This window comes from Impatiens glandulifera, chromosome 2 (genome assembly GCF_907164915.1).
Source record: "Impatiens glandulifera chromosome 2, dImpGla2.1, whole genome shotgun sequence".
NCBI lineage: Eukaryota > Viridiplantae > Streptophyta > Magnoliopsida > Ericales > Balsaminaceae > Impatiens > Impatiens glandulifera.
In genome coordinates, this window is record NC_061863.1 from 9,150,144 (window position 1) to 9,162,118 (window position 11,975).

Genomic DNA, 11,975 nt, shown 5'->3' on the forward strand with positions numbered 1-11,975 from the left:
ATCTATTCAAAAATTTACTTTCTCAAATATGATATGATTTAAGATTATAACACATTCATTTAATATAAATATTTAGTATAAAAAAATCATACTAAATTTAGATAATATTAATTTAAGAAGCTACTCTAAGCCTAAAATTAAAGAAGAGCCCAACCCAACCTAATCTTAAATATTCCTTCCCATTTTTAATCTTAAATATTCCTTCCCATTTTTTTATTTTTTTTAGTACAATACTGATTTAGTTATTTTTAATTTAAAAATATTTAATTCTATTTTATTAGAGGAGTGATAGTGAGAGAGAATGATGTGTCACTACATCGCTGGTTGGAAAAATGATAAAAAGACTACATCACTAGTTGGAAAAATGATAAAAGGTGAGGAGAGAAAGAAGTGAGAAAAAATTTATTATTTTTTTGGCTAATCAAATTATGCCACGTCATTCCCTCCCTCAAATTCCTTCTCTCAATCCTTTCTCATTTTACTAGGTGATGTTGAATTTCTTTATTTATTTTTCATTACTATCAATTATTTAATTTCAAATTCTTGATAAATAATATCTGTTTTTGTTTTTCATGATGATTGTGTGATGAAAAGTAAACACTATAAAAAAAAAAAAAAAAATTAAATTAAGTCAGGCTAAAAATAAGGGCGTCACTCTTGCCTTCTTGAGGTTTGGAATGCCTACAAAAAAAATATAAATTTATTTATAATTTTTATTTTATTAGGTATATTTTAGGTTATATGTTTAATAAATATAATATTTTTGTATTATCATTTAAAAATAATCTAACAGCATATCATAAAAATATTGTAAGAATTTTGTTTATTTATTTTTATTAGTAGATGGGTAATGGTATACCGATATGGATTTTGAAGATGTGATCTTGGATTATTATTATTATATTATTTTAATAATTAAATTATTAATAAAATATTAAAATACTTTTACTTTAATTTTATTAAACTTAAATTTTAAATATAAAAAATATAATTTAATAATTTATTTTAAATTAATAAATGTCAAATAATAATAATAAAATATTTTATTATTATTTATTATTCTAAAACCAACCTAAATCGTGCTCAAGGAGCAATTGTTTGATCTTAGATATGATTTGGATAAAAAATATTAATAATTATTTTTAAAAATTGATTTTTTTTTAAATTAATTTTTTTAGTTTAATTATTCTATCCTTAAAAGAAGAATGATACGATAGATGCAATAGATGAAATGAAAGAAAATATTGAATTAAAAAAAAAATATGAAACTTTAAGAGTTCGTTTCATTTGGAAATTTTTGTTTAGATATTTTTGTTATTTTATTTAGTTTTTTACAAATTTTTTCTTTATCACATTACTATATTCTAACTAATTAACTAATAAATTACTTATTTTATTAATTAAAATATTATAATGTTTTTACAAAATTTTAATACAAAACATATTATATTAATTTAACTAATTAAAAATCTCAATAACCTACTTTTTCATTAAACAATATTTTTGAAAAATAAATAAATTTCAAATAACCTAATATGAAACAAGCCCTAGGTGTGACTTTCTAGAAGGCCTTTATATTATCAATTTCATCCGGATAATGTTTTTTTTATTTAACATGAATGACAATAGTTGACTTATAAAATATATAAGAATTGGAAATTCTAGTTTAAGCAAATATTTAAGAAAAAAATTTTGTTGACTTAATTAAGATTTTGATAGATTAAATATAATAATACCCTAAAAGTAAACCCTAACTAGTTTCTAATATTGCCAATTTGTGAATACCGACGTGCATGCTTCACTTATTATATTGCCACCTTTTCCTAATTAATATATATATATATATATATATATATAACAAAAATAGTGTTTAGACAAAATATTATTATAAATAAATAAATAAATAATGTAACATATAAATACACAATAAATAAATAATGCAACTTTAAGCATTATAAGTTTTTATTTTTCTACAAAAATTATAACCCAAAAACAATAATTCAAATGAAAATAATTTTATCTAAATGATTAAAATTCTCATGTTCAAATTGTCACTAAATATACCCTAAATTAAAATAGAAAAAAAAATAAAAATCAAAGAGCATTATTAGTTTTATTAATTTCTTTTATATGGCTTATGGGCCATGACCGTTGGAAGCCCGAAAGGCCATAAATATGGTTTTCTACTGTTTATTTTGATTTTTTTTTCTAGTTGGATCTAAAAGTGTTAATGAAAATATTGATAAATTGTTTTGGAATAATTTTTTCTTCATTATTTTTTGTTTAGTATTTTATTTGAATATTAAATTTAATTAAATAATGTTAAGAAACCTTACATAATTGCATATATTATTTAATGAAATACTTTAAATGTGCAGTTTTCACAATTTTATAATTGTATATATTTTTTAATTAAATAAAAAGAAGTTAAAATAAAATAATTAACTAAGGTCTAAATATTAAAAATCTTATTTAAGAGACAAACGATTTTAGATTTGATTTTCATTCATAACTCCTTAAATTGAAAGGAGTAGCCATTACTGTTGTAGATGTTTAATGTTAGTTTACCGAAAGACTCGTTTTTTAGGTTGTTGGTTTATGGGCTGACCACCTTTAAAGTTTTGAATAATTAATTAAAAAATATAAGATTAAAATTGATATTTATATCTTCAACTTAGAACCTATTATTAAATTTGCAACATTATAAGCAACTATATTTAAAATCAAATTATTTTATAAACATATAACTTTTGAGAAATTTTTATTTATTAATTTCTTATAAGTTTTATTTTTTTATACTAGTTCTCTTTGGTTATTTTAAAAAACCAAAAAAAATCAAATTTTTAATTAATCACTTCTTAATAATCACATCATTAATTTCATTAATCAAAATACTAAAATACAATATATTTTAAATTATTATTATTTATTTTATTTATATATATCAATACCTTTTAATTATTTTAACCAAAAATAAGCATCACCTCCTCAAAATCATCAACAATCATTAATTTTTTCATCCTCTAGGTTTTAAAAAAAAATGTTAGGATCGACTAAAACAATAGAAGGGGGTTGAATATTATTGTTGTATTTTTCACTTTTATGCGATTTTAATCATGTTAGAGATTGAAAATTTGTTTCTATTCTTGGACAAATCATAGCAAACTCTTGAAACGTATATGATTGATGTGCTTGGAAGAACGAGCTAGAGATAGAGTAATCAAAAAGCTGAGAGATTCCAAGGTTGCCAAGAGGGATTTGCTATTGTACTTTGATGCATGGCAACGGCCGAATCTATTTCATAGATACGTGTCAGCTTTTCGTTTATTGTACACCAGGTGTACAGGATAGTGCGCCTAAGAATAATATTCGTTGAAACGTGGCGTACAAAATTGTAGTGCGCGTACTGATGGAATATTCGGTAGAACGTGGTTTACTGGATAGTACTACGCGGGCTAGTGGAATAATCGTGTACGTGGTAATTATACATTCATCGTATAAAGCTGATGTAGAAGTTTGCTGCCAGCGAACTTAGTTATTGGCCCAACACAACTGATGGCCCAACACGGTTGTTGGCGCAACACTGCTATTGGCAACTCTGTTGTTGACACAACCCAGCTGTTGGCGCTAGGGATGGCAACGGGTACCCTACCCGACGGGTAGTGAAGTACCCATCCCCGAACCCGATTTTCATTTCACTACCCGACCCCGACCCCGAACCCGACGGGTATCTCTACTTCTATACCCATCCCCGATTCGTTGGGTACCCGATCCCCGACGGGTACCCATTACCCGATTAAATTACTTATAAGATTATAAAGTTTGAAAAAAAAGAAACACAATTTTAATAAATAATTTTAACATTATAAGTAATATCAAAATATTAAAAATAAAAATAAAACCATTACTTACATACCTCATAATTTTTATAAATCTTGAAGAAGATAAAACTAGAGTGGAAAAAAAGTAGAATAAACATTGAAAAAAAACTAGAGATTGAATATAAAGAATTATGAGAGAGAGTAATATTTTGTTATTAAAATAAAAATTGAAGTTATGTAGAGAAATATTGTTTTGGGAATATAAAATAATTAAAGTTGGAGTGTAGTGTATTTATGACTATGGTTGGAGTGAAGTGTGGATAAGATCAAATTAAATGATGCATATTTATGATACATTTGCAATGATGAAACATTTTTGAAAAGTCACACATTAAACTTTAATAAAAAAAATCAATAATATTAATATAACCGGGTATCGGGTTTGGGTTTCGCACACTCCCCATCCCCAACCCCGTACCCGACCGGGTACCTTCTCCCTCTCCCCATGCCCGACCCCGACCCCGAACCCGATTTAAAATACCCAAACCCGACTATCGGGTACCCACGGGTATCGGGCATACGGGTACCCATTGCCATCTCTAGTTGGCGCAACATTGTTGTTGACTACTCGGCTGTTAGCGCAGCACAACTGTTGACGCAACATTGTTGTTGACTACTCGGCTGTTAGCGCAGCACAACTGTTGGCGCAACATTGTTGTTGACACAACCCATCTGTTGGCGCAACATTGTTGTTGGCTACTCGGCTGTTAGCGCAACACAACTGTTGGTGCAACATTGTTGTTGACACAACCCAGTTGTTGGCGCAACATTGTTGTTGACACAACCCAGCTAGCTATTGGCGCAACATTATTGTTGCCTACTCAAATGTTAGCGCAACACAGTTATTGTTGCAACACTAATGTTGGCTACTCAGCTGTTAGCGCAACACAACTGTTGGCGCAACAGTTCTGTCAACTTCTTCAGACTGATGTTAGCGCTTCTTCAGACTACTGATGGAGCAAGGTTGTTGCCACCTTGCTGCCAACGCTTCTTCAGACTACTGTTAGCACTTTTTCAGACTGATGTTGAAACAAGACGTTGTCAGCACTTCTTCAGACTTATGTTGAAATAATGTTGCTGTCAGCGCATCTTTAGACTGTTGTTTGAATAAGTCTGCTGTCAACGCTTCTTCAGCTCTGCTGTTTGAATAAGCATGCTACCAACGCTTCTTTAGTGATGTTGTTTGAATAAGTCTGATGTCAGCGCTTCTTTGGCTCTGTTGTTGACAAAGTTGTTGTTGGCGCTTCTTCGTACTGCTGTTGAAACAAGGCTGATGTCAGCGCTTTTTCGCTTTTTCGTACTGCTGTTTGAATAAGCTGTCAGCGCTTCTTCGTACTGCTGTTTGAATAAGCTGCCATTTTATTAGCTAGCTAAACAAAGTTGTTGACTTATTAATAATTAATTATTAGCTAGCTAAACAAATGTTGTGTAGAGAAAAGAGAGGAAAATGAAAAGGAGATGGAAAGAGAAAGATTTTTTTTTACACATATCCATATATTATTGGATTAGACTTTAGGGATGGAATTGTTTTAGGTTATGGGTTTGTTGGACTTGCCTCTGAATTTGCCCCGATAAGATGATTTAATACAAAATTTCCTGGACCTGCCCTGATGAGATGATTTAATACAAAATTCTAGAATAGAGGTCACGAAAATATATGTGTGAGTAAGAATGTAAGATGCCAATAATAATGATAACAATTACGAGATGAGATGAGATGGTTAGTGTAAAATGATAAAATGATTAATGTAAAATTTTTGAAGTAAGAATGCTAAGTATATTTAAAATATAATATTGATAGTTGAATCAAATTTATTTTTTTTTTTAAATGGTATTATTTGTAATTTTATTTGAAGTTCGGTGAAAATTAAAATCAAGTCAAAGAAGGAGATGGGATAGTGAGAAAAAGTACTGAGAATATATATATATATATAATATGAGAAGAGTGGTTTATTTTTAATGAATTCACATATTCTTTTTTTCTAAAAATGAATTGCCTTCTTATATATGTTTTTTTTAAGAGAAAACATGTAAAATATGTTTTGATCAACAAAAACAAATATCTTTATAAAGTGGGTTATTTACATTTATAGAAATAGAAAGAATAAGTGAGAACAAAAGTATATCTATATTGGGTTGTTGCAGAATTTGATACTTAATTTTATGAATGAGATTAATTTGAGCACTCTGAGTTTCCAATGTGGGTGATATGCCTAATCTTTTTAAATAAATTAGAAGAAAAATAGAAATAGAAGGTTATATGTTTTGTTTTACAAATTCAATTATATTATCTAACATAAATATTTATTTTTGTTGACCATAAAGTTTTAACATCATCAATGTTTATATACATTCTTTTTTAAATATCTTTTAAAAGACTAGAATGAATTTTTAAATTTTTCATTAAAAAAAATCCAGTTCTATTAATAAAATGATCATTAAATCTAGCATTCCGTTTCAATTCAAAATGCTCTCAATTGAAATTGAACTCGTGACATTTTGATTTATTAATGTCGATTCTTATCATTAGGCTACATTGGCAGGACAACTATAATGTACATTTTTTTGTCCAATCTCTTTTATATCTCTACAAATCATCCAAAAATATCTTTGCGTATGAAAAAAAAATATATTTTTTAGTTTTTTTTTTAATTATAAAAATTAACATGACCTAGCTCCTATGATTATCACCCTGTTTAATTCTTATACTCGCATTTAAACTATTCTAATTAATTATAAATTTATATTTTTTTAGTCATAATGGTATTTTCTTTACTAATGTATTAACACATAAAAGTCTACATTGGAAATAAAAATATTTCTTTTGATTATACCATTCATATAGTAATAAATAATATATATTCATATAAAAGTAACAATAAATGGTATATACCATAAAAAAGAATCATTGAAAAACTGTTATATTTCTATCGAACCGGCCTGAGTTTTGGGCTGCCCCATTCTTAAGAAAAAAAAAAAATTTAATGGTTGACTTATGTCTAATTTAAAATTTTGATTAAATTTTTTTTTTAGTTTTGAACCCATACCAAATAAAATTCTTAGTTTTTATCTTAAGCTATTATACTACAATCTTATATATTAATTTTTTTTATCCCGAAGACTTGTTGGACGGCTCAGAACCTATATATCCTAATTGTACTATTGTATGTGATATAGAGATAAATCTTAATTGTCAATCTTTTAAAAAAAATTACTTAAACGAATAATCAACAATGTATACAAACAAAATCATGGTAATATTTGTCATAACTTGAATTGTAACAAGTTTTAGGCGAATGGAAAATATAACTTTTAAAAAAACAAAAACCTTAAAGAATGTAAAAAATATAACTAGGAAACCAGGCCAAACATCAATTTAAGGATCAAACTGATAATAAAATTCATAATCATGTTAGGTGGTCTACATTTGAAAAGCTATGCACTAAAGTGACTTGATCCACCTAATTACTACTTCATTTTCCACCCAATAAAATCATAATTCTTATCATTCTTTCCAGCTGTGCTATCAAATTTATGTACCTAACCTAAAAAAGAATGAATATTAAGATGGGATACTTTTCTAATGTTCATCATTTGTCTGTCATTTGATCATCATGGTTGGTGTGAAACTACTCTTAACCCTCCAAAAATCTAGAAGCAATCATATTTTTCTTCTTTTAATTTGCTCTCAAAAGTCAAAAAAACTATAAAAAATTCATATCACAACTATCGGTTTATCTTTGATTCGGACTTTTATAGGTAAGTTATACTCTATCAAAACTTCGAATTGGGTCGGATTCTTTTACATCAGTTATACTCTATCACAACCCTACAACAAATTGAATGTATCAGTTCGACCATATACATATATGATATATTTGTAAACTAGTTATAAAATTGTTAATCAAACAAAATTAACTATATATATAAGGAAACATGAATCGATTTGAATGTGGACTCCTAAGTCCTAATCACAACTCTAACAGGTAAGGTCCTATTTAGGAACACTTTTGTTTCAAAATCAAAATCCAACTAAGAAATAACCAATCAAATTTTCAAATCTAGGTCAATATACAAATGTGATCGGATCTGAATCTACCCTAATCCAATCGAAACATCTAGTTCGCAAAAAGAAAGGATATTAAATAAACCGATACTAATTTATTAACGGAAAAAGGTGGTCCTTTCCTTAAAAAAACGAAGAATAATCATCTTCCCCAAACTAAGTTACAAAATCAACTTAGGTTTACAAACTAAGCAAACAAACAAACTACAAAGAACATATTTATCGCAAGAACTCACAATCATCATTTCAAGGATGAACGCCGCCGCCACCATTGGCATTCTGCGATTCCGCAACCACTCTCAATCTCTGATAAGCGTCAGCACATGCATGAGAATAATCGGACAAAACCCTAAACAGCTCCGGTAACCTAATCCTAAGACTCCCCAATGATTTCTCCCTCACCTGAAGACAATGCCTCTGATGAACTTCCATTTCCTCTTCCCATCTCTTCTTCAAAATCTCCACCACTGACTGTCTCTCTGAAATCGGATTATTATTATTATTATTTGTTGAGTCCTGATCGTCTTCAGTGGAACCTGTTCTCTTATACATATACTTCTGATACCAATCATCGAACAATTGACTCTTACGCAAGTACTCCTTTCTCGTCTCTTCGCATTTCTCTTTCAACTTCATCTCTTCCTCTTGATGAACTATGATAGCTTTGATCACGGCCGCAAACGAGGTTATCGCGGATTTCGCTTGCTCGTCTGGGAGTTTCTCGAGTTGGGTGCTCCAAAACTGTAACAAGGAATAGATCGGTGGGTTTTGTGGTCGGGGTGGTGACGATGAGGTTGTTTTGTCCTTTAAGGTGCTCTCGATTGGCATTAGGTTTAGTTTTAGCCACTCGCTTAGAGAATGGATGTATTGTTTTTGATTTGTTACTAGAATGTCGAATTGTGTTTGCCATTTTTGAACAACTTCCCAGATTTGAATCGTGTGGCTGTGGTGTTGTTTGGTTGTTTCTTTTGGGGTTCCGGTTACCTCAAGAGACTTTAGGTCTTCTACGATTCTTTGTTGGCTGTCGTGGTGTATGCACATGGATTCCCACATTGTCGCCATCCTGACAAATTTATATTCAACTCAAAGTAAGCAAAAATATTTTTCTTAATTCGACAAGTCAATGTTTAACTCGATAATCTAGTAAAGAGTGTCTGAAAGACAACCAAACTATCTTATTATAAGGATAAAATAGTCTTTAACTACTTTTCCGAAAATTAGTTCTACATTTAGCAAACCAACACTTTATGTATTTATTAGGATATTTTCATTTGGTTTGTTCAACATTTATTAAAAATACACCCTAAATTCCCCACTACCACTCACATAATACAGCATTTTTGTTCTTGAGTAGCCATCAATACTCTTTTTGTTGCATCCATCAACGGCCGAGGTAGCAATTGGGTGGAGGACTTCATTGATTTAGACAATAGAGATTCTAAAATCTCAGACTCGAAGAAGGTTGGAGACAAGGCAATGGAGAGAATGAAATTAAGGTTTTGCTAATGTTAAACCATAAAACATTAATTTTTTTCCCAAAATAGACATAGAAGTTGTTAACTTGGATTTGAGTGGAGGGAGAATGGGAGATAAAATCTATGTTATTCATATTATCACCATAATTATGGTTAGATGTAGTCTTTTTTGTTTAAGACATAGTTTCATATTATGTAACACATTCAATAAATACTAACACATCTTCTTAACTAAATTCCTACAAACAGCATATAGATCAAACATAAATATAATGTTAAGAAATCTTGACCAACCGACAACCTGTGACATCATATTAAATGATTTCAGTAATAATCATGCCTAAACATGAAAAGTTGTTTTATACCTGTAGCAAATTTTCAGAACCAGAACTTACCCGTTAACAAGACCGACAAGTTTTGGATATAACTGATGATCGCGTATATCATTTACTTCAGAGACTGTAGAATCGAGCGACTGCATGTCAACTATGTATCTAGTGTGTAAATGACTTACAGCTGCTTTTGTTTTTTCTAAAGATTCAGCACTGGCGCTGTTTTTTTTAAGTTTGTTCAGCTGCGCCACTTTCCTTTGATATTCCATCTTCATGAGTTCACCAGCCTGTCAGAATCAATTTAGTCATCATAATTTAACCCTTGCAGGAGAGAAAGCATTCTATCCACTTAGACTATTCTAAGCAGTTAGGCCTTGTTTGATGTGGTCAAATAACCTATCGTTCGATCAATTCATCAAATGAGGTAGGATGGAAACCCTAGATCAAACAAGGCCTTATTTACCTTAGAATGTAATCAAACTGATTACTCATATCTACAATCATTTCCATCTATTCTCAAGCAATTTCTACATATAGCACTAATAAAAACAAAATTTAAGTGTTTCAATGAACCTTCATTTCCTCATACAGTTTTTTCTCCCATGCTAACATCTTATCCAAGATAGTGGCATGTGTCTCATGTTCATCTAAATCAATATCACCATTTTGACCTTCACCATTTGATACACCTTTGAACGATTTATTCCAAGTTATAACACGCATAACCCTTGCAGCATGATCAATATGTCCTGCAAAACACAACACAATATTCAATTGCAGCTTGAAGATATCAATTTGTAAATATCAGTATCACCAATCATTCCTTTTCTAGCAAATCACATCTAGAAAAAAGATCACCTTGATTATCAGCAAAATTGGAATGATAATGCATTCGAGTTGCTTCAAGCATTCTCGAGACTTCCTGAGCAGCTTCAGATGCTTTCAAGAAATGATCATCAATGTCACCCAATACTTTCATCAAATTAACATTAGATCCAACTTTTCTATTACTAGCCCTCTTAAGAATATCAGACGGTGCAGTTTTGGAATGCATAAAGTGTTTCTCCATCACAACCACCGGTGTTTCCTCCTCAACATCTGTGTTAAAACCATGAGAAACCAACTTTTCCGGCGTCTTTGGCTCTTCCTCCTCCTCTTCCTCCTCTTCAATCTTTCTATCAAAATGTTCATCAAATTCTTCATCTTCATTCTGATCCTTCATCTCCGGATCATCTAGAGAAGGACCTGGTATGTTTTCAGTCATGAAAAAGTAATCCCATGCTACCCCCTTAAGCTCCTCCGGGAGAGGAGGAGGTGGCTCTGGTGTTCTAATAGGTGAAAGAGGCTGCTGCAATGGCGGCTCAGCCTTCCCTTTCTTACTACGCCTTGTTAGATTTCTCTCATCCTTAATCTCCTCCCTCTCCTCCTCATCGTCTTCTTCAATAGCGATTGCCTTCATCTTCCTACTCTCCTTCGTAACGGAAAACTCCGGCATCGTCGCCGAACGCTGGAGAGGCGTCGCCGGAGAGAAATCAGGTAACGGTGGTGGTCGCAGGAGAGTCGGTTCCATCGACTGAGGCTCTGGAGTAGAGATCGACTGAGGCTGGTGATGGTGATGGAGATGGAGATGGCTGTCTTGGTCATATTCATGATCGACTTCACCCTGAGCATAATCGCTAAGAGCGGCGCCGGTATTCTTCAAAGCTATAGCATAACCGGCATGACCTGATGCGAATGCGTTTCTAGCTGACACAGCATTCTTCATATGATTCCTTCTTTCTTTACATCTAGTTACTGATTCCTCATTGTCAATCTTCGATTGAGCACATCCCATTGTTTCCTAGGGTTTCAAAACGAAAAACAAACGGAGAGAGAGGCGAGAGTGGAGTTCAGCTGGAACTGTATGAATCAAATACAGATAGAGGCATGGATAGTTTTACTTTATCTTGACGGATTGGGGGATTGTAGGATGAAAGATCGGTGGAGGAGAGAAAGGAAAAAACTGAAAAGAGGAAAATGACAAGAAATTTTGGACAGAGAGATGAACAAGATTTACAGAGTAAACTTTTTCTTTTTTCCTTACGCGCCGTGTTAACTATCTTACTAGGGCACTCGCGGGATTTCGAACCATTATTGTGTAACGGTCACATTGCCCGAGGCTATATACGACGTCGTTTTAATACATTTCTTAGATATTTTTAATTCTTTTTTATTTTTGATT

At 31.1% G+C, this 11,975-nt stretch overlaps 1 protein-coding gene across 1 annotated transcript; it reads right to left on the reverse strand.

Moving 5' to 3' along the window:
* Positions 1 to 8,018: 8,018 nt before the first annotated feature.
* LOC124926561 (protein ALTERED PHOSPHATE STARVATION RESPONSE 1) lies at positions 8,019 to 11,810 on the reverse strand. Its single transcript, XM_047466810.1, has 4 exons — positions 10,613 to 11,810; positions 10,328 to 10,503; positions 9,818 to 10,041; positions 8,019 to 9,010 (listed from the first exon to the last, which is right to left on the reverse strand). Exons 1-4 carry the CDS (start codon positions 11,586 to 11,588, stop codon positions 8,194 to 8,196), a joined length of 2,193 nt encoding a protein of 730 aa, XP_047322766.1. The 5' UTR covers positions 11,589 to 11,810; the 3' UTR covers positions 8,019 to 8,193.
* Between the last annotated feature and the right edge of the window lie 165 nt (positions 11,811 to 11,975).

What these genes read in the sequence shown, in the direction of transcription:
- LOC124926561 (XM_047466810.1), bottom strand. Translation starts at nt 11,588, where the DNA reads ATGGGATGTGCTCAATCGAAGATTGACAATGAGGAATCAGTAACTAGA. An exon ending in AACTGTATGAGGAAATGAAG is followed by an intron (nt 10,042 to 10,327) that starts GTTCATTGAAAC and finishes TGATTCTGACAG; the next exon opens with GCTGGTGAACTCATGAAGAT. An exon ending in CTTGTCGGTCTTGTTAACGG is followed by an intron (nt 9,011 to 9,817) that starts GTAAGTTCTGGT and finishes TAAATTTGTCAG; the next exon opens with GATGGCGACAATGTGGGAAT.